Source organism: Eschrichtius robustus, chromosome 7 (assembly GCF_028021215.1).
Source record: "Eschrichtius robustus isolate mEscRob2 chromosome 7, mEscRob2.pri, whole genome shotgun sequence".
Classification (NCBI taxonomy): Eukaryota; Metazoa; Chordata; class Mammalia; order Artiodactyla; family Eschrichtiidae; genus Eschrichtius; species Eschrichtius robustus.
The window spans coordinates 91,248,122-91,270,672 of record NC_090830.1 but is presented as its reverse complement, the minus strand read 5'-3'; the positions used below and the strand labels follow the sequence as shown (position 1 = coordinate 91,270,672).

Sequence of the window (22,551 nt, the reverse complement as noted above, 5' to 3'; positions counted from 1 at the left end):
TCCGTTCTTGCCCTCACTTCTTGTCCTTGGCATCAGACCCAGCAACCTTGCAGCCAGTTCCCCGCTGGCTCCCCAGTTCCATCACCCACCCGGTGGGGAGGGGTGGAGCTGCTCCCTCCAGGCAGACTGTCTGGACAGTCAGCCCAGTCTCTGCAGGGACCTGCTCCTTGTGAGGGTCCCCAGCTAGAAGAGCCCTAGGGAGACCCTGGACCCCAGGGAGTACCTGGCATTTGGAGAGATCACAAGGGCTGTACACCCACTGGCCTGGGCTGCAGGGTGGACGTCTCCTCTGGGACGTGCCCTGGGGCTGAGCATCAGTGGGCAGCACCACCTCTGTCTCCATGCCTTCCCCACCCCCATTCACTGCTTTTAGAGAGAAGGATAGGGTGCCATGTTCTCTTCCTCTTCCAGGGACCCCAGTCCCAATTAGGACCCACCTTTTCTGGAACCCCACAAAGCCCTCCCCTGACAGACACACACAAAACATACCTCATATACACTTTCTTTGCTGTAGAGATGCTGCACTAGCACGTCAGGCTCAGGTCCCAAATTTAGAAGCATGGTGAAAAGACCATCGGCTCAGAGTGATCTGGGCTGAACGGCCTTGTCATCACATCCTGGCAAGGATCAGCCCTTTCATCTCTCTGCCTCTGCTTCCTTATCTGTAATAATAAGAGTAAAGATAGGTGACATTCACAGGCCAGGGGCCAGGTGCAGTGCCTTAACTGGAAATGTCTTACTTGATCTTCTTCAACACCCAATGAGGGACATGCCAATTTCCCCATTGCACAGGTGGAGGAAACTGAGGCACATGGAGATTGAAAAGCTGTCCCAGGGTCTCACAGTGTCGGGATTTAGTGACATGGTGCAAAGTATCTAGCCCAGGTCTGTGGCTGAGGGCACCCTAAGCGGCCACCATTGTTTATAGTGTCCACACACTCTGAACTTATCTGTGTGGACCTTGTCAATTTTCCAAGCGTCCCCGTCCCTGATACCCTCCCACCCGCATCCAAATTCAGCTGCTCCTTGGCTCCCAAAGGTCTCTGTGGAGCGACTGCAGGAGGTTCCCTGGGCAGCAGGTTAGCCTTAGGTCAGGGAAGCCCCCGCATTTGGGAGTCGCCCCCCACCCTCTGCCCAACCTCCAAGACACCCTCCCCTTAGCAATAACTGGCCTGTAATGCAAAGTGACCTCCAATGTCATTGCATCTAGTATGTCCTGTGTCTGAGCCATCGCCTCCCAGAACCTCAGTTTTCGCATCTGTGAAATAGGGGTGGTGAAATGAGCCGCCCACAGATCTCAGAGAGGATCGCCGGCGGGGGCCCGCGCCTTCGCCCTGCGCCGCTCGGGGCGCCCAGAAGCCCTGGCCCAGCGGGGGCAGGCGGCCCGAGGGGCGGGGGCGGGGGCCGGGGCCGAGCCGGGGGCGGGCGCGGGGCGGGTGGGGGTTGGTGGTGGTGGCGGGCGGGCGGCGGCGCTGCTCCCGCGTCACAGCGCCGGGCGCGGCGGGGAGATGCGGCTTCTGGTGCTGGCGGCGGCCGTGCTGCTGGCGCGGGATCCGGCCCCGGGTAAGCGCGTTGGGACCGGGCGCCTTGGGGACTCCTCGGGTGGGGCGAGGGCGGCCGGCGCCGGGGAGCCCGGGGCTCGGGGCTTGGGCCTGGCCGGGAGGCCCTGCCGCCTCCGGGCTGTCCCCTCCCGGTCCCCGTCGGCGTCCGTGGGCCCGGGTCTGGTTGTCCAGGCGGCGGAGCACAGCGGCGCCTCCCAAGGGTCGGAGATGCTGCGCCCCTTCCTCGCTCCCCGCCCGGCCGGGACCCCAGCGCTCCGCGGAGACCCTCCGCAGCCCGGTTCCCTTCCAGAGGCCAGGCCTCCAAGTGGAAGACGCGAGCAGAACCGTGCGAGCCCTAGTTTTGGTTTGTTTTCTGTTTTCTTCCCAACAGGCAGCACCGACAGCTGCTGGCAGGTTAGTGTGGGCAGCAACTTCCCTTTAACTCTCTTCGGAGAGTTCCTCGGAGGACCCGGTCCGAAGGGGCCGGATCTGCGCCGCTGGCGGTTGGGGTCTGAGGACTTGTTCGCGGGCGTTTCATGATGACCAGGCCTGGGGAGATAGGGGATCCGCGGCTGCCTGGAGCCGCGGGCCCTTTACCCTTTTCCAAAGCACCGTGCTTTAGGGGCAGCCCCTACCCGCATTGCTAGCTTTCATTTGGGGTTTCTGCTCCCACTTCTAATTTGCCGAAGAATTTTCTCTCCTTATTTCTCAAGGCTGAAAGGGCTGTGCTGGCTAGGATAATAGTAATAATAAATATATCGATGGCACTCACATTTCCTGGGTGTCCATTGGGAGCTACAGTTATCTCATATAATCACGACAGTGCCTCAAAGTAATAATGACGAGAGTAAATATATATATCCAAGTGCTTTGCAAACATTAACTCAGTTAAGCTTGCCTCTGAGGGAGGTGCTATTATTATTACCCCCATTTTATAGATGAGGAAACTGAGACCAGGTCCATGAGTTGACTTGCTTTAAGTCACAAGGCTTATACGTGGTGGAGCTGGGATTTGAACGCAGGAGGCCTGGCTAGGCTATGTTGCTGGTGTTTTGTAAGTAAGGGGGCTGATGCGTAGAGTTAAGTAATTTTCCAAGGGTGGCCCAGCTATCAAATGGTGGAGCTGGCATTTGAGCCAGCATAGATCAGAGTTTTAGGGGGGAGGAACTTGCATCACAGTGGGAAGAAATTTACCCATTGTCCCCTGGCTACCAGTGCAGTGGAGTTTCCAGTGAACTTGAAATCGGCCCTTTGGAAAATGTTCCTTTCACACTTGTCACTGTCTTGGCTGACAGTTACTGGAGGTTTGACTGAGATGGTTGGGCCAGGGCAGCTCTAGTGGCCAGCAGCCAGTGAGATACAGGGGGCACAGGGATCTTTGTCCCCTGTGCTCCAAGACCACCTTCTTAATTGCAGGTGCTGTCAGAGAGGGTGTCCCCAGAGAGGGGCTTTTTGGGGGTCAAAGATATTCTCATGTTTCCAGGAGACCTCAGGAGCCTAGAGAGCTGGAATTAGAGAGCCGTTAGTGTCCACCCTGGCTGTTCCTAAGGCTGTGTAATGATGACAGCCCCTGCTAGTGCAGCACTCACCGTGTGCCTGTCTCTCTTCTAAATTTTTCACCCACAATCCCTCGTCATGATCCCCCTCAAGAGAGAGCCTGGCAGAACCACTTTATACATAAGTCTGGACTCTTAACTGGTGCACTTTTCTACCTCTCCATTGTGGGGAGAAGCGGGACCTTAGGGGTTACCTAGTCCCACCTATCATTTTACAGAAAAGCAAAGTGAGGGGCAAATATTTACTAAAAGCTGTGCTGTGGTCCAGATCGGTGAGTGAGTGTTGTCTCTGATGCCAGATGGCCTAGGTGCTAATTCCAGCTCTGCCATGTTCTGTGTGAGCTTGAGTAAGTGGCTTAGCCTCTCTGGGCCTCAGCCCTCTTGTCTGTAAAAATGGGGATCAACATACTATGAGGATAAGTTGAGAAAATACATCTACAGTGCTTAGAACAGTACTTGGTCTAGAGGGCACACCCAGCAAATGTTAGCGTTCATCTTTGGTCAAGGCCATGTGTTTGTCCTGGGTGAGAGCTATTTTAAGGTGACCGCCTTAATATGAACACATTACCTACCCTATAGACTGGGTCTCTGCTTGGTGCTCGGTAAATACTGGCTTCTAGTGCCACGGGTTTTTAAGTAATACAATTGTATTTCTTTCAGAGATTTATTTGTCATGAATTCAGACTGTCCTTTTAATAAGAATGAGATTTGCACTGCCGACTGGAACACACAATTTGCATTCAGGGAGCCAGGAGCTCCTGGCTCCCTGAAAGGATGGGGGGCAGTCTGTTCAGGACAGAGAAGTGTGGAGCACAGAGCCACTAGCACATCTCTGGCCAGGTCGGAACAGAGGGGCCCCAGCCTTGCCACCTCTGTGTCCCAGGTGAGGCAGGTGCCTTGTTTTTTGTTAGAAGTTCTATACTCCCCTGCACCTGTAAGTTGCTATTTCTCGCTTCATGATGAGTGTGAGAGGAAGAGAGAGAGGGATGGAGGGAGAGGGGGAGGTTGAGTACTACATGAGTTGGTTGTGTACCGTTTGGCTACACTGATGTCCTTTTAGGCCGTTTTCTGAGCTTTAGTGCTTTTCACAACATTATCCAAATGGGAACAAGAGGATTAGACCCCATAAATCTTATCCGCAGGAACTTGATGTTCACTTACAGGCAGAACCAGGTACATAATTTGTGGGATCCAGTGCAAAATGGAAATGCAGGGCCCCTCATTTAAAAATTGTTAAGCTTTTAAGACAGCAACAGCAGAGATTAAATCAAGTGGGGGCCCTCCAAGCATAGGGCCGTGTGTGACTGCAGATCATACCCACAAGAAGCCCATCCTGCTTACGGGTCACTGTGCGTGTCACTTTCTGTTATCCCCACCTGTCGCGCCCTCAGGGAGTGCAAATTTTATCGATATTTTCAAGGTGCTTTCTTGTTGGAGCCTTATACCCACCACGCAAGGCATCATCTTCCTATTTTTGAGATGAGGAAACTGAGGCTCTGAGGGCCTCACTCCTAATAGAACCAGGGTTCCAGCCCAGCTTTGTTGGATTCCAACCCCTGGCTCTCTGCCCAGCCCCGCCACACCACTGGGAAGGCTCTGGGCCTTGAGCATCCTAGCGCCCAGCCCACGGTAAGGCAGGCACACCCAGCTACCAAGTCATGGAGCATGTGCTTGTTGAAGGAATATGGTTCTCTGCAGCAGGAATCCCAACCCTCTGTTTTGGGTCAGTCTCTTTCCTGCCCATGTTGTCATATTCCTCCTTTAAGAACTGGTCTTGGGGGCCCTGATTGAGGTGCAAAGGCCCCTCCTGAGGTCAGTCTGCAAACACAGGTGGCTGCCTGGGCGACGGTGTGGTGCACTTCACTGGAGGACACTGAGCTTTCCATTTCCAGCCTGCACCATGTTCCTCCTGCCTCAGGGCCTTTGCACAGGTAGAATCGTCTTCCAGGAAGATCATTCTTCACTGCTGCCCTGAATTTATGTCATGAATTCCACCTCAGCCTTCAGCTCACGGTCACCTCTCCAGGGTCTCTTTCCTCCCTGACATGCAGAGATCAGAATCTCACCCTGATTTTTTTTTTTTTAATAAATTTATTTATTTTGTGCTGCATTGGGTCTTTGTTGCTGCACACGGGCTTTCTCTAGTTGCAGCCAACAGGGGCTACTCTTCGTTGTGGTGTGCGGGCTTCTCATTGCGGTGGCTTCTCTTGTTGCAGAGTGCGGGCTCTAGGCACGTGGGCTTCAGTAGTTGTGGCACGCAGGCTTCAGTAGTTGTGGCTTGCGGGCTCTAGAGCACAGGCTCAGTAGTTGTGGCACACAGGCTTAGTTGCTCCGTGGCATGTGGGATCTTCCCGGACCAGGGCTCGAACCCGTGTCCCCTGCATTGGCAGGCGGATTCTTAACCACTGCGCCACCAGGGAAGTCTCTCACCCTGATTTTCATAAGCCCTGCACCTTTTCCCTGTAGCATGTGTTGCTGTTTGTAGTCACATTCTCCTGTGTCTTTTTCCTGATGACCAGTGCCTAGCCCACTGGACTCTCAGCTCTGCGAGGTCAGGGATGTGTCTTCTTCTCACAGTGTCTGGCACATGGCAGATCTCAGCAACTACTTGCTGAGTGATTAAGTAAACAAAGCATAAGCTGGGGTGTAAGCTGGAGGAAGCGGAGCACTGAATGTGGAGGTGGCCAAGGGATGGGGGCGGGGGATCTACCTCCCACCTCATTTCCCTGCAATGCGGGGTCAGAAAGCAAGAAATTAAATTCTCCAGGCTAGAATGACTTTGATGCTTCTCCCTCCTTGGCCAGGAGAGGGGAGACTCTGCCCTGCCCCGGGCTGCTCCCTTACCTTACCTGGAGTCAGAGGGTCTAGTGACACCCCATCTCCCCTGTCTTGTAGTTGGCTTGGCCCATGTTTGCTTGCCTTGCCCCTCTGCCCTGCAAGGTGTGGAGACCCAGGAGGGAAAGGCCTGAAACCCCCCAGCCCCGGCCCCTCACTCTAGTCACCCTGCCTCCACTGCCTGCCTCTTGGCCCCTCTGCAGCCTGATGACTGCCATGGGGCAGAAGCTGTGTGATGCTCTCTCCTAGTATTTAAACATCCAGCTCAGCTAACATTGGCCAAGCACTGGGTCCTTTATCTGCATTTCTCCCCTCCCTCAAGCAATACCACTTCCCACAGCTGCATGCCTGAGGGCTGAGTTGTGTTCCCTGGGCTTCAGGTAGTCATTTCCAGTGTCAAGGGGAGGGCGTTAGCTGGGGCACCAGCTTTCTGAGAAAGGTCATTGCAGGCACGGGGATCCACACAACCTGAGAGCCGGTGTCTTCTAGCAAAGCTTAACGCCGCCGAGGAGCCTGTGGGCGTCGTCGTTTCAGTGCCACCCCCATACGCTCTCACTGAAAGCGGGTGTAGATATTCGGGCTGGTGGTAGGACTAGGCCTGAAATGAACCTTCCTGAGAGCAAGCTTGTATTGGTTCGCTAGGGCTGCTATCACAAAGTGCCACAGACAGGGGGCTTCAGCAACAGAATTTTGTTTCTCCCAATTCTAGAGGCCAGAAGTCTGAGGTCAAGGTGTCTGCAGGGTTGGTGTCTTCTGAGGTCTCTTTACTTGGCCTATAGATGGCTGTCTTCTCCCTGTGTGTTCACATGGTCTTTCCTCTGTCTGTGCCTGCGTCCTAATCTCCCCTCATTATAAGGACACCAGTCATGTTGGATTGGGGTACACCCTATGGGCCTCATTTTGACTTAGTCATCTCTCTAAAGGCTTTCTCTCCAGTACAGTCCCATTCAGAGGTCCTGGGGATTCGGGCTTCAGTATAGGAATTTGCAGGGGACGCCGTTCAGCCCGTAACAAGGGTCTTGCACTTGAGTGGGAGAAATGTGCCTGGGCCATTTGTAAGAGAGTATGGGGCTAACTGAAGGCAGAGAAGCACACTGGTAAAGAAAGAATGGAGGGTTCCTCTGGGGAAGATAGTTCAGTCCGTTCCCTTTCCTGGGAGCTGCTGACTCGGCCTGAGCTGCAGAAGAGGAAGAGTTACTAGTTTGCCTCTAGGATGGAATCTGGCCTCTCATGGGGACTGGAGCACTTGGCACGTTCTCCTGGTTTCAGTCACTATAAATAATCCCTCCATGCAGCATTAATAGGAGGAGACTAGGGTGTGGGGTCCTGGCTGTGCTCTCATCCCATCCATATTGTTTCAATTTCCTGCCTTCCCCAGCTCTCCTTGCCTCCAGTGGGGAGCCCTCGGGGGCGGGCAGAGCAGGACTTCAGTTCTGGAAGCCAGCTGTTCCATCTCTGCTGCTCTCGGCCTGCCGAACCCCCGGGCAGCTAGTGGAGTGGGGTCAGCCTGGTGTTCCCAGCTGTGTGGCCACTCACCAGGGAACTCCTGCTGTGGGACCCGTGTGAACTTCAGCCTGGATCCTGGCATTTGGGGAAAATGCTTTTGGACTAATTTAACATGGTCTGTGGGCAGGGTGGGGGCCGGGTGGGCGAGGTGCGGGGAGATGGTAAGGGCAGTTCCTCCTCTTTTTGTCCTGCGTGAGTGACTTGTGTGGACAGTGAGATTGTTACTCGGGAGCGTGTGCCTTCCTGGGTTACCTGTTGATCTGCATTCCCCGAGTATCTCCCTGGGCGGCTTTGTCCTTTGTCACTGTAGACCTAGAAGACCTCGTTCTTGTCCACGAAGAGCTGAGTCCAGCCAAGCATCAACCTTTTTCTTCTGAATTCGCTTCCATCTTTTTTTTTTTTTTTTTTATGGTGACAAAAGATTATCACGGTGCAGTGAGCTGAATAATGACCCCCAAAGATGTCTGCGTCCTGATCCCTGGAACTATGAATGTCACCTTATATGGCAAAAGGTGCTTCATGGGTGTGATTAAGTTAAGGATCTTGGAGTATCCTGGAGTGTCCTGGTGGCCTGGCTTTAAAGAGATGAGAAAGAAAATGAAATGAAATTGACCCTCAAGTCATATCTCTCAAGGTGTTTAGTTTATTAAATCAATAGCGGAAACCATATGTAAGGATGAGCTTATTGCCTGGGTTTTTACAATGAAGGGTACTTTGTAGGTCACACTCCCCCCCAATAACCACCACCCCAACACACATAGGGCCTCACCTTGTTGACTCACAGCCTCTTCACAGTAGAAGGTCCAAATCTTTGCTCTCTTTTTCATCCTTCCTCCTTGCTTACCTGCAGCACTGACCAGAGTTCAAAGCTTTGGGTGACTCTGCCATCAGGGCCCAAGTCCCTTCATATGACCAGAAGGTGGTGTTTGGGGGCCATTTGTAATTTGGGATGACCTTGGGGGCACCTGCTCGAGCACTGGAGTGGGCAGGGAATGGTGCTTCCTGGAGTCGTGTGCTGGGCAGCACAGGGGTGACGATGTGGGACCTGGTGAGAAGACAGCCCAGCTTGGACAGAAGGAAGCTCTGGGCATCCTGTCCCTTTCTGGGCTCTGCCTGCCAGGGGGAGGTTCCCCTGACCGTGAGCTCTGGGGCTGCACCGCCGCCCTGCACAGTCCTTGCAGACGCCATGCAGCGCGTCTCCTGGGAGAAGGCCTCCGTGAGGGCGGCTAGGCTGGATGATCTTGGGCGGCCAGGGAGTGGCACTCTCAAAAGTCAGCTTGGGGCCGGATGGCGGCTAGGAGGGGCAGCCCTAACTAAGAAGCCAAAGGACAGGAAGTAGCGGCCTGGGCCTGGAATCCTGGAGCATCTTTTGGGTTGCCGGGAGAGTCTGGCACCCCTCCCTGCTCCTGGGCTCATTCATTCTTTATTCTTGCACTTCAACTGCTTGACCACGGATCCTGGTCCTAAGAGACTTGGAGCAAGAAACTGAGACACCCCTGTCATTCCAGCTCCCTGGTACTTGTTTAACACCCGCCTGACCAGTACTGATAATCTGCCTTGGTTACAGCTGAAATACCTGAGACAGGGAAAGGGGCTACAGCATTTTCCACTCAGGGAGGTGATGGAACTGATGGAAGCAGGCCTTGGGAGGCAGGTGGGGAGGGGGGATTGGATGTGAGCTGGAAATTTTTAAGAGCTTCCCCAAATCCAAATCTTTACATGATATCTCCTGAATTTTAAATGTCAGCAACTAATTAAAAAAAGAAATACGTCTGGGCCAGTTGGTCCATGGCATCCCGCTTGGCTGGGATCATCTCATAGATGAGGACATGGGTGCCCACAGAGGCACACTCCACACCCCAAGGAGGGCTCTTTCGAGAAGGCGGAGTGAGCATAGAGGGGATGGGGGTGGCCCACCTCTCTGGCCATGCAGACCAACCTGGCTCCTGGAGAGAAGACGCCATATGTGTTCACCTGGGGAAAGGTGGTGGCCTTCCTCATTTTCTTCTTTCCTTTTTTCTCTGCAGAGGTCTGTGGGGCCCTCAATGTCACCGTGTCGCCGGGGCCCGTGGTTGACTACCTGGAGGGGGAAAATGCTACTCTTCTCTGCCACGTCTCCCAGAAGAGGCGGAAGGACAGCTTGCTGGCCGTGCGCTGGTTCTTTGCGCGTCCGGACTCCCAGGAGGCCCTGATGGTTAAGATGACCAAGCTCCGGGTGGTGCAGTACTATGGGAATTTCAGCCGCAGCGCCTACCGTCAGAGGCTGCGCCTCCTTGAGGAGCGGCGCGGGGTGCTCTACACCCTCTCCGTCTTGACCCTCCGGCCAGCCGATCAAGGGCATTACGTCTGCAAAGTCCAGGAAATCAGCAAGCACAGGAATAAGTGGACAGCTTGGTCCAACGGCTCCTCGGCGACAGAAATGAGAGGTAAGGGTGCGTCCACTCTCTGGGGAGAGTGGTAGGGTGACAGGTCAGTGGGCCTCCCTCCAGCTGGCCAGGCAGTGGCCTCCTGGACGGCTCTGCTGAGCTAGAGCACGTCTTTTTGGCCTCTAAGGGCCAAGCCGTATGAGGCAGGCCATGGGAATGAGGATAGATCTTTACATGGATGCTGTGGCTGACTTGTATTATAGGCGTGGAAGGCTGAACAGAAAGGGGCAAGTGTCTGGTGGCATCCCAACCCACCCCTGGGCAAAACCTGTTTTGCCAGCTGAAAGATTGGTCTGGCTGTGTTCTTTGCCTCCAGCTCAGGTCTGCACAGCCTTGATCGCTTTGCCTGGCAGGGTGCCGGGCACCTATGGGAGGAGGCCCTCATTGGGAGGTCCTGATGCCTGATGTGAGTTGCCAGGCCTCAGAGCAGGGCAGCCTGAGAGGCTCTGATCCATCACCCAGAGGAACTGATCCAAGCCTTCGGCAACAGCTCACTGAGAAATTCATCCGAAAGTGGGCAAGGGACCAGAGGTGGCCCTCCCTTCCTGGAGACAGATAGGAGGCGTGGGCCGCATTCTGGAACATCTTAGCTACCAAGTGCCATATTTGCGGGCTATCATTTTTTGCCACTGATGTTCCATTCAAGAAGACACCTCTCACAATTTTAATAAGACTGCCTACTGTGTACTAAAATTACATCTTTGAGTGCTTGGAACCTGAATTTGGTCTGGTAGAAGATCAAGAGAATCACAGAGTAAAGCTGATGATCCCAAGTGTGAAAAAGAATCTAATTTTGTTGTATACATGTCATATAATATTAAAGGCATTAGTGATGTTGTTGAAGGGATAAAACTCAGTTGTGAACAGGCATTTTTCATATCCTATATGTTAAAGTAAATAATTTACATGGATAGTCCAACTTCATTTGTCTTTGGAGTTTGCTTATTTTAATGTTCTTAAGCACGGAATGATATATCATCTGAAATGTTGTGCACTTTTTCTCCTTAAGCAAATTAATTCAAGAAAACAAATGACTATTAATATAAATATGTATTTTGGCACAGAAAATAGAAAAATACATCAGATGACCACAGGCTAAGGAGGGAATCCACTCTGGATATTACTTGGCTCTGAAACATAAGATCTTATATATGCCCTTTTAATTTTTATGTCTGGGTGTATTCCGGAGCCGTGCAGTAAATCTCTCGGCAGTGACGACAGCTCTGCCAGTTAGAATAGATAAAAAGATTTCCTACATTCAAGTGAGTGCCGTCATCAAGTCCGTTATTTCATGTGCGCCTACTTTCAGTGAATGAAGCTGGGTTCCTTCTAGAACATTTATTTGGGTACGTGCTGCAAAAACCTGAGGTGGTTCTTAAGACTTCAGTGGAACTAATCTCTTTTCCCTACTTCTCAGTACTTCGATTTGCTCTTATGAGTGGAAGAGGAAGGGGTGGATTTACAAGGCGTGTCCAGGGAATTGTGTGTAAACTGCAGCCTGTCACATCCCTGCTGGTCCCTGAGATGCTGGCTCCTGACAAAGTCCAGCTCATTAGCCATGTGCTTGCAGAGTGCTTTACCAGTGTCATGCAAAATGAGAAACTGGAACAGAAATTTAAGAACAGACCAAGTAACAATTTCCCCCCATAATTGCAGTGTTACTTGCTTTATTTTACTCTGTGTGTTTTTGAGTTTCCCCCAAACCAGAGTAAGTCCTTGAGCATGTGTCTGTGTGGTGAAAAAAAAAAAAAAAAGTAGCAATTATTGGGAAAAAAAACTATGTTAATAAATGAATTTGTCCTGACTTTTTTCCTGAAGACACCTCTGAAAGTATGGGGCTAAAAAAATATTGGCTATATTAATTTGGGACAAAGCATAAGTTGCCATTTTATGTTTTAACTGTGCAAATTATTAAAATATGATGGAGAATTGGGGATTTTGAAGAATGGGGAAGTAGTAAATTGGGGTTTGTCTGGAAACCGCGTATGTATGAGATTGTGGGTGGGGAGAGCTCCTGACTTCAGGGTTGTTGGTACCAAACAATATGGTAAATAATGCAGAATGAAAATGTGTGATCCAGGGTGACAATGGAGTAACGCTTGGCTTATTTTAGAGAACCTGTCATACCACGTGGACTTAGTGTCATTTTTATCACACAGAGGTAGAAGGAAAGGCAAGGAATGTTACACAGTTTCTTCAATTGCTTATGCCATGTGACCATTTCACTGAGCCAGAAGCCCTGCCTGCAGAGGACATGGATCCAAAATCCCTAAGTGACACATGGTGTTGGAACCCTCTGGAGCAGTTTCCAGGAGGGTTGATGTTAGGTTTGATTTCATTTAATTGTTTTATCAATGACACTGAAAAGGGGGCACACATCACCTCAGCGAACTTTACAGAAGGTACAAAATTGGGAAGTTCTTAACATCAGCAAGGAGTAAAACATAATGAAAAGGGAATCCAGGGAGGTAAGAAATACAAGCAGGAAATAACAGAATGAGATTCAATTTGGAAAATGGCAGAGTGATACATTTGGGGAAAACGAATCGCAGGCAGTGTTGGAGAGTCAACGGGAGGCTCTCTGTGAAGGGACTTTGGTGATGTCGGTGGTGAATTAGATGCGCGTCTGCAGGGTGATATGGCAGCAGGAACAGCCTGTGTTATTTCCATCCGCATACAGTAAGTTGGCCTGGTGTCCCTGAGAAGGAAGTTGGTTGTGTCATGTGTACTGTGCTGGGGAGACACTAATGTGGACTACACTGTCCGTTTGGGGACCCTCATTTTCAGAAAGATAGATTCAATCTAGAGAAGAGTAGCAAACATGATGAGGAAATGAGTGGCAGCCTTCAGAGAGATGATCAGTCCAGCTGAGGAAGCTTTGCTGGGCTCAGCGAAGACATTGCATTGGAAAATAATACGGACTGCAGTGTTCCGCAGTGCTCGGTAGATGCATTTATCTCTCACTCAGTGGGCATTTATTTTATGGCGCATCTGCTCTGCTGGAAACTTGGGGACACAGGGGCGGATCTGTTTAGAGGGTGGCAGATACAGAAACAGATACGATGTCATGGAGTCAGGTGCAGTGATAAAGGTGTGCGTGAAGCATTGTGCACACACACAGGAGGGCCCCTGAGGATGAGGCAGGGGGCAGTGCTTGAGCGGACACTGGCTGTTTACGTGGGGCAGGGAGCCAGAGGGGACTGTGGGTGGAGGGCCCTACAGCCGTGGGTCAGGACTGCTGGAGCCTGAACTGGAAGGTCGGGCCGGCAGTGGGTAACGAGGGGAGGCAGGCAGGGCTGATAGTGGAGGGGCCTGTACTGAATAATAAGGAATTTACACTTGATTTTGTAGGCCAGTATTCTCAACCTTGCCTAATGATAAGAATCTCCAGGGCCATTGTTAACATGGAGATTCCCAAACATCTGCCCTGGAGATTCTAGTCTATTAGGTCTGGGTTGGAATTTGAATATTTAACATCCAGTCTAGATGATTTTATCATCAGGCATTTTGGGGAATCTCTGCTTTAGTCCTTGGAAACCCTGGGAAGCATTTAAAGTCTTTTGACAGACCCCTCTGTTGGCTGCTTGGGACGTGGATTTGGGGGGATCAGACTACAGGGTGAAGAGGCAGAGTCTTTTGTATTTGCCCAGGCTTGAAATGATGCAAAGTTTGGCAGTAGGAATGGAGAGACATTGGAGGTCAAATAAGAAGTTTTTAATAACTGGGTGCAAGTAAGGGAGAAAGCTTTGGGATGATACCCAGGGGCCTAACTCAGTGTGTGCAGGATGGTGCCCACGGCTGACAAAGGGAACATAAGAGATGGAGCTGGCCACAGAGGAATTGAGAGTGAGGTGGCTGGAGGCCGTCCTGCACTGATGTCCAGTAAGTATGCAGAAATGTGGAGCTGAAGCGCCCATCTGATCTGGCCAGTGAGAGCTGATTCTGAGTCGGGCAGGTGAAACCGTGGGGGTGGGTAAGATCCCCAAGGGGATCCCCAAGGGGCAGGGGCCAAGGGTGAAGCCCTGGGAAACAACAATATTCGGGGCAGCAGACTTGGTGTTTGGAATGGGCTCCTCTGGGCCAGCCCCCTGGCTGTCTGGAAAAGGCAAAGTGTTTTCAGTAGGAGAGCAGCACTGCAGAGCGAAGATGTAGCGGCTTCTTCCCAGGAGTGCAAAAAGTCGATCTGTGGGACATCTAGAGGCGCACAGTGTTCCGGGCAGGAATGAAGTACATTGCCCTTAATCCTGGCAGCCTGGTGAGCCCTGTGTCCTCCTTTCTGATGACAACCACCTCTAGGTAACAGCTTCTGGCTCATTTATCATGAGCAGGTGAGATGCAGGGGTGGGTCTCACTGTAGGTGAGATAGGAGGAAGTGGTCCTGCCCTGCCCGAACCCAAGAATATGGGGAGGTCAGGTCCTGAGTGCCCTGTCCCTAGCACTGAGCAGGCTGAGCAAGGCTGGAGTTGGTGGAACAGGGAAGTCAGGATGGAAATAAAGGGAGCACGAGCAGGGGTTCGGGGTGATTTCCAACAGGGAGACGAAGCTGCTCAGCGGGGTCTCTCTCTAAGGGGTGCCATGTTTATGCTTGGGATGTTCAAGGTTTTCCGAGCTGGAGGCTTCATAGATAGACTAGTGCAGAGTTTTCCAAATGTTCTTGGTTCCTTTAGGCCAAAAGAAATAACTAACAGCTTTGCTTTTTAAGTAGTTGGGTCCAACAACTTAAAAAAGGATTTCTGTCCTAACACGTCCTGAGAACATAACACATCCCTAGACGTGGAGACAAGCTGTTCTCTCTGGGGTAAATCCCAAGATCACTTTCGAATCGAGTTGAAGCTTGCTGTTTTAGGGGGCCAACATCTCTCCTGTAGGTGCAAAAGCACTTTCATTATTTCAGAAGCAGTCCGATAGCTACTTGTGGTCAATTTTTTGGCAAATTGTGATACTTTCTGGAGTTCGCTTTACTCTGTCCCTGTAGACACAGAGGCAGTGTCTGACCCTGCGTTTGTTCTCCGCACTCAGCGCTGACTGGTACTTGCTGTGCCTCAGGCGTGCAGTTTAAATTAAGCCCGCCGTCTTCCCTAAGCTGGTACGGCAGGTCTTGTTGCCTCTCCACACGCCCTTCACCCTGTCTGCCCCTCGTCCCCGTGTTCAGGCACTTGCCCGTTGTGTTTTGTGCCCGCTTTCTTTAGTAATCCCTTGACCTCCCTTTGCTGCCTCTGCTCCCCAAGCTTTGGGGGTCTCCCTACCTTTGTGCCTTCTCCATCCTGCTTGATGTCCCTGCGACCCCCATACCTGTCCTCCTCAGGCACTGATGTGGCCTGGTCCCTCCCAGGACACGCAGACCCTGGAGAGTTCTAAGCGCAAGGACGGCCCTGGTGTGGGTGTGGGAATGGGAGGTTGGACCAGTTCCTAAGCCTGGATTTTCTTCAGGAGGGTTTCCGGGATGAAGCCTGAGAGTCCCTGGGGCTCCCGGTCAAGGGCAGGCTGCAGCGCGGTCCTGGGTGCCACACGTCCCTAACAGTTGTTGAGCTTTGACATGGCCAGTTCGGTGCTTTGCTTGAGGGCACCACATGGGCCCTTGGCACCAGGGAGTGTGAGCCCTCTGGGGTTCTCAAGAGTGACATTGTCATTCATTTTAAGCTTCTGGTCTTAGGGGTACAACCGCTTGGATTCCCCATTCCCCAGGCCTCATACAAAATTATCCTCAATGGCTTTTCAGCCCAGTTCTGCCACCCACTGACTCAGAGGCAGTCTGATATTCTGAGCAGAATTGAATCTCCATCTTTTCAGATGGAGATGTTTTCATCAATGGTGAAAATGCTAATAATAGAAGCAATTTGCAAGGGCTGTCTCCTGCAATTTAAACAGTATTTCAGTCTAACCCCAAACAACATATTTTAACAAGCCAAATTGTTATTTGACTTCAGATTATATAAGTGAGCTTTAAATGTTAGGAGTGGACAAACCAAATAGAAAAAACTCTGTTTACCCTAAAAAGTATTTGGGGGCAAAGATGAAATTATAATATAATTTCTTATCTATTTAACCCCAAAATATTAGAGGGAATTTAATAATTGGATCTGAAAGTACCACCACAGGGAACCGATATTTCAAGTTTCCGTGGCAGAAATTAAAGAATTCCTTTTTCTCCAGAGACGTGGAACAGATAATTAGGAATGAGATTAACAAAACATTTAGTGCTACTGCTTAATTAAGCAAGCTCACATCATGATGTTTAAAGTGTCAACAGGTCCTATACTCAAAAGGAACAAATTGACAACTGGAGTGTAGTTTAAACACCACTTCAAACACTTCTTCATTGTATCTACGCTCCTTGTGACTGCCATGTTCTTGGAAGAATTTAAGAGATTGGAATTTAAGCTCAGCACCATGTATGAAGCCCCAGTTTATGAGCCTTTGGTCCCTGTGCTTTGTCCAAAGAGAGTTATGCATGGGGAGGTTTGATCCCTCCCTCTGGGGTCCCCAGCCTCACAATCTGAAGGAGGAGACATATGTCAATATGGGTATAGGTCAGGTTTGACATTATCAACAAAGCTAATAGAAAGAGAGTATGAAAAGGCCATACAAGAGGGTGAAGCAGGTACGGGGGAGTCAGCGGAAGACAAGGTTACATTCTTTGGGGAATAGGAGAAGGCCACCTGGAGGATGTGGCATTCCGCTGGGACCACAGGGTGAGGAGGGATGTGACGACTATGGGCCGTGTCAGGAGATGAAACAGCTGGAGCAAAGGTATGGATGAAGGAGAAGAGGGATTTGCAAATAACTTAATGGAGTTGGATGCATGTTTGTGATTGGTAAGGGCTGAGGTGGGCAGTGATAAGAGGAAAGGTTGGCATGGTGGCCCTGCCCGGGGACCTGGACTCCAGGGACCCTGCCAGATTCTTCTTAAATGCACCCACATACCTGACACAGTGCATGGTACACAGAAGGGCTCCATAACGAACTTTTTAGATGAAGGACTGAATGAGTGAGCCAAACTCTTTGGTATAAAGCCATTTTAATTAATGGCAACAAGGAGTGGAAGGTGGTAGCAAGAGAGTAATATATAGATCTACCCTGGGGTTGTGTCTGGAGAGGACCCGTTACCAAGCCCTAAGGTTTAATATTTCCTAACCGCTATGTGGGGACATACACATGGCCTTTGTATTCTGCAGCTGATTCCATCTCAGAATGTGAAGTTCTTATCTAACTGCCTTGTCACAATGGGAAGTCTGTTTAACATGGTTTTTCGTTTGCTTTTTTGCTTTGTTTTCTAGAATTTGTCTTAGAGTGAATGCAAAGGGAAGAGTGGCTTAAAATAGACAAAGCTGGAGCTTTACTGTTTCTCATCAGCTGCTCCATCAGTGCAGGTCACTCAGAGGTCCTAGTCACATATATGGCTTTGTCCAGGCCCCAAGAGAGACTGCCTTTGGCCTGAGTCTTGGAGGGGCAAGGGGGAAAGGAAGCAAGAGGCAAACTTCTGAAAGCAGAAACAGAGAAGTTCTCTGTGTCTCTCTGCGTTGTAGTTGCTTTTCTTGAGAACACTGACCCAGTTATAAATAGTGGGGACACAGCTACATTTAGTTTTTTCCTTGGGAAACCATCTGATCATTGAATAAGAAGGGCCAGTGAACTGACTATATTAATTTTTGAATTTGGAGCAAACGTGTTGACTCCTCTTTATTTTATTTAAGGGTCTTTTCTTGTGCATATTTCATATCCCCAGCCTCTTCTGGTCCTTGGAGATTTTCCTTTCCCATTGATCTGTGCAGAATGCTGCCTGAGGAAACTGAGGTAGGGTGTGTCCACTCTCCAGCTTTCTACACCCCCTGTGTGCAAATTAGCAAGGTCTACATGCAAGGTCCAGGGCCTTAAACTTCTGCCGCTCTCCTTTCAACTCAAAAGAGCTTAATCATCCTATGCTTAAGGTTTCTGGGCTTCCTGCTTCCATTCTGTTAGAAACTAAGAACTCAGAGGCCATAAAGTAAATCATGACAGACCCAAAGCATGCAGCTCCAAAGTCAGAGCACTGCAGAGAAGTCAGCCCTGAAGGCCTGGTGAGCTAGTGTGTTCCCCCTGCTTCTGAGACAGGTCTTCCATGGGAAGGAAGGTGCTGGGTAGGCCAGGGTCGCCTGCCCTGGGTTTTCTTCCCAGCCTTCCACAATATAAGTTGGTCCCAGCACCAAGCTTTCTTTGGGAGACCTTGATCCACCAATACAGCATCATATTCATTCCATTCATTTGTGCGCTCAAATTAACTATGACTTGTTATGGGCCAAGAAGGATTCTAGGAAGTGAAAACAGATGCAATTCCAGCCCACATGGAACTTCCCTTCTGCTGGGGGAGGCGGACGATGAACAGGAGAAATGAGTAAAGCATAGTGATGCGTTCTAAGGCAATGTGTTCAGCAGGGACAGAGGGTGTGAAATATTAGATAATCATTGGAGGAAGGTCTCTGTGACTCAAATTCTCTCTAGTTTCCAAGTTTGAGTCGGCCACTTGGGGAGACGCATCAGCCCTTATAGACAGTCTACTCTTTTGAAAATAACTTTCTTGAAAGCTGTATTCTTCACCTTGTATTCCTCTGCTCTGAGACATGTTATTAAGGGGCCCTTTTGGAGTCCTTTGTAAGCAACACTTAATGTGATAGGCTTATTCCTTAGGTTTTGCTGTTACTCTCGTTTTCCCTGGATTAAATTGAAGAGCACTGGTTGAGTTCTGAGTTCTGGACCCCAATCTGGACTGGATGGGAGATTGAGGCCCAGAATCTGGCCCCTCATGACCTGGATCCCTTCTCCCATGTCTCTTGGGACTTGGTGCCCACTGCTGTCTGCAGTAGGGGTATGTGAGACAGGGCTTCTCCATGTGGGGTCCTGGGACCTCAAGCCTCAGAATTTCCATGACTGTGTGCTTCCTAATCATGCAGATTCCCAGGCCCTCCCCAAACTCCTTGAACCCAAAGCTCAGGGGTCATGCCTGGGAATCCCCATTTTAACAAGAGGCCTAATTAATTCTCCCACACACTAAAGTTTTAGAAATCTTGGTCTTCAGGTGCTCGGGGAAGGCAACACCCTCTACCATCAGGAGTTATAGAATCCTGGAGAATGCTTCAGCCTAGCCTGACCTGTAGTAGAAATAGGAAGGTGAAGGTGTGTCTCTCAAACTCAGGGCCAGTCTTTCCCGCATCCGTGCCGCTGCTCCCTGCGGCCTCCTCACTCCTCTCTCTGTTCCAGGGCCCTCCCTACACTCCTCTCCATCAACCTCTGCCTTCCGGAAGGTGTTCTGTGTCAGAAAGGTGCACCCTACTTTGGGTGTAACCCATGGTTGCAATTTAAACTCCTATAATTATAGGATTCTTTGTTAAAGGAACTGGAGGCATAGGTGAGCAGGCAGGAAAGAACACTGGGAGAAGAGGAGCCTTCCCAGGGCCTCTAAAAATCATGAGCCATCTGTTCACTGGATGACGGGGGTCAGTCCTTCAACGCAGGCTCAGGTAAATGCTCTGTATCATCGGTGAACAGGAGACAGGAAGGAAACAGGAGGTCCCTCAGCCAGAGGGCATTGTCACAGGGTCTCGGCGTGAACTCAGGGGAGGGCATTGTCACAGGGTCTCGGCGTGAACTCAGGGGAGGGCATTGTCACAGGGTCTTGGCGTGAACTCAGGGGACATGTTCTGCCACAGCCTGTGAAACATGCCCTCCCCAGGGGAGTCGGTGGGACGGTCTGTCCAAGTCAGAAATCAAGGGTCTCAGTTTTCACACCTCTCTGAGTGATGGTTTCCCCACAGGTCCCAGCAAAGGGGACTTGACTAAAGAGTCTTTCTTTCCAACCTGCTTCCTCCAGACATGAGGCTGATAGGATCGTTTTGTCTCAGTGCCTCTGGGCTGTGTTCTTCCAGACTGTTTGATCCTGCAGCACTTTCAGCCGGTTCTTCCCAGAGGCCCGAGACGTGGTGGCTCTCACAACCCACCCCTTCTTAGATGTCGTCTGATTCTGCTCTCCTGGGGGAGGGACCCAGGACAGCCTGCTGCTCAGTTATCCGGGCCACCACCTCACAGGAAGGTCAGCCAGGCTCTGCGCACTGGGCACCGGGGTCCCCAGGAAATTACAAAGCAGTCAGTAGGTCAGTAGGTCAGTTGATGACTTAGCCTTCGAGCGCTCTTTACTCTCCTTTTATACTGTGGCCCAGACCGATTGATGAATGTGCACAGGAGTCAGAAATCAAAATGCTCACTTTCTGATAAAGCTGCATTGAGAAGAGTGGTTTGGTGCTGAGGCCAAACTGGGCTTCCTTCTGCTTCTCTGATCAGTTGCACTACCCTCCTCCCAGGCCCCACACCCTGTGGGAGGAGGTGGTCCTGGTACCGCCCTCCTTCACGGGACCTCTGGATGCAGGAAGGATGGAAGAGGCAAGGCTCCCCGGGAAGCAGGGCTGGCATCACTCCCAGCAGCTGGAGTAATGAACCTTCCCAAGGGGGTGCCCACTGCCCACCCCCACATTAGCTCTTGGCTGAGACGCTGGGCTCAGAGCATGCGGCAAGACAGAGGCAACCTTGAGCAGGGCATTGGCCATGGTCTGTGGACGCAGACATGTGGCTTGACAATGTATCTCATTCATTTTGAGACAGCACGGGATTAGCAGCTGAAACAAGATAGCTACGTGGAACCTTGGGAGAATTTCAAAACCTCTGGCAGAGTTCATGTAAAAATTTTTCTTTCTTGTAGGAACAGATAAGATTATGACTGGTGTTGCTGATCATCATATGCCAAACAAAGTTGCTGCACTTTCCCATAACACAGCTGCACGGGAGAGAAATGAGGAACCTTCATGAATTCCTTGCTTAGAGCCCCCTTAGCTTTGAATTCCAGCTTGCTGGCTCTTTCAACACCCATCTCCATAAGTCCACTGGGCAGACCTTGTTACCTTCTATCCCCAATAAGGCAAAGGGAATTGTAATTGGACTAAATCAAGGGCCCACAGCTTCTGAAATTAAAAAATGAAAGATGAATCAAAAGTGGTCCAAAGGCACTGACCTTTGCTGGAATGGTAGCAGCCTGACTGAGTTGCAGACGTTTAGCCACAAGGTCAGGGAACTCCTTCATATGGACCATTTGGACAACTGAAGATTCCCATTCTGAGGCAAAGGACTGATAGCAGAGGACCGTGCTAGAATTTAGGTGTGGGAATTAGAGCAGTGAATAAAATAGACCAAATCCCTGTCTAAGGTCCTTGTGGATAAAAATGGCTCACTAGCTCTCAGGCACTGTTCTGAGTATTTCACATATATTAACCCATCTGGTTCTCACACTCACCCTGAGCTTATTATCATCTCTGCATAACAAATGGGGAAACTCAGGCAGTGGGAAGTTAAGTGACTTGCCCAAGGTTACATAACCAGCAAACGGAAACTCAACCCAGTGTACATCAGTGCATCTCACACTTTAAAGTGCATGTGATTCATCCAGGGAATCTGGGTTTAAAAGCAGGTTCTGATCCAGTAGATCTGGGTTGGGTCCCCTGCAATCCTGCACCTGTGACAAGCTTCCAGGTGACACTGATGCTGCTGGCCCGTGGACCACACTTGGAGTACTAAGGCTCTGGGCCATGATGGGCATCCCTGATCTCCTGAAAACTACGGTCCTCAGAGGTCCATTTCTTTCTCATTTCGGTATTGTCTTCATTAGGACTCTGCGGTTATCCCAGCCTAGGCTTAATTGGTTGAAGATGAAAACCCATTCAAGCTAATTCAGAAGAGAGGTGGGGATGGTTGAAGGATACGGAGCTCATGCAATGCAAGGTTAGCAAATAACACGTCAGCCCTCTTGGTACCCAGAGTGCCATCAAGGTCAAGGCCTCCCATCTCCACCTTCCTCCTGCAGGTTCTGCCCTCTGCTCCATTTGCTTTCCTGTTTTCCAAACACGGCTGCCCACCCCAGAGTCCATAGGCGTTTTCAACCCCAGGGCCTACAACCACCATATGTACTTTGTTTCTTAGTTTAAATTCTTGAAGGGGGAATCTGATCGGTTGCTCTGGCAGTGAGCAGATTACAGGAGCTGTGGGTGGGGCAAATTAAGCAGCAAAGGTGATGGACGAATTGTCTGACACGTTTAATATCACACGCAAGACCAGACGTCCACTAAGAGTTCATTCCTGGATGTCCAGATGGCTTCCTTTGAGGGGCCGTCAGAAAGAAATAGATCATTCATTTATTTACTGGGCACCTACCAGCTGCCAGGCAGTGTGTCCCAAGATGGTGTCAACTGAGGCAGAAGACCAGCTTCTGGTTTTGAGGAATTTAGGTTCTACTGGGAGAGGGGTTCTTTCCCACAGAACAGAGTCCTCCTGAGAACAATTAGAAATGCTGAAAAAAATCTGTATTTCAGCTTTCCTAATTATATATTTATATTTCATAAGTATATTTGTATTACATGATTACACAATTGTCTACGTGCATATGTATTTCAGCTATCTTAATTGTTCTCTGAAGAACTATATAGATAGAGTGCAGAGAAGAGCAGTGAACAAGACCAATTGTCAGAGTTGCTTAACTCTTTAAGAAATTCAGCCGTTCTTACGCAGTGCTTATTGAGAAAAGTTATGCAGAAAGTGACAATCAGGTTGTTTAGGAGGCAAGCAGAGCCTCTGATAGAGCAAAGTTCTGTCAGTGAGATGAAAACTGGAAGC

At 50.4% G+C, this 22,551-nt stretch overlaps 1 protein-coding gene across 1 annotated transcript in view; it reads left to right on the top strand.

Moving 5' to 3' along the window:
• The first annotated feature begins 1,463 nt into the window (after nt 1-1,463).
• The window catches only part of VSTM4 (V-set and transmembrane domain containing 4), an 88,927-nt gene continuing 67,839 nt past the window's right edge, over nt 1,464-22,551 (top strand). Inside the window, exons 1-2 of the mRNA XM_068548042.1 lie at nt 1,464-1,563; nt 9,466-9,864. Of these exons, the coding sequence (XP_068404143.1) occupies nt 1,509-1,563; nt 9,466-9,864 (454 nt within the window). The 5' untranslated portion in view covers nt 1,464-1,508. The remainder of the gene's footprint in view (nt 1,564-9,465; nt 9,865-22,551) is intronic.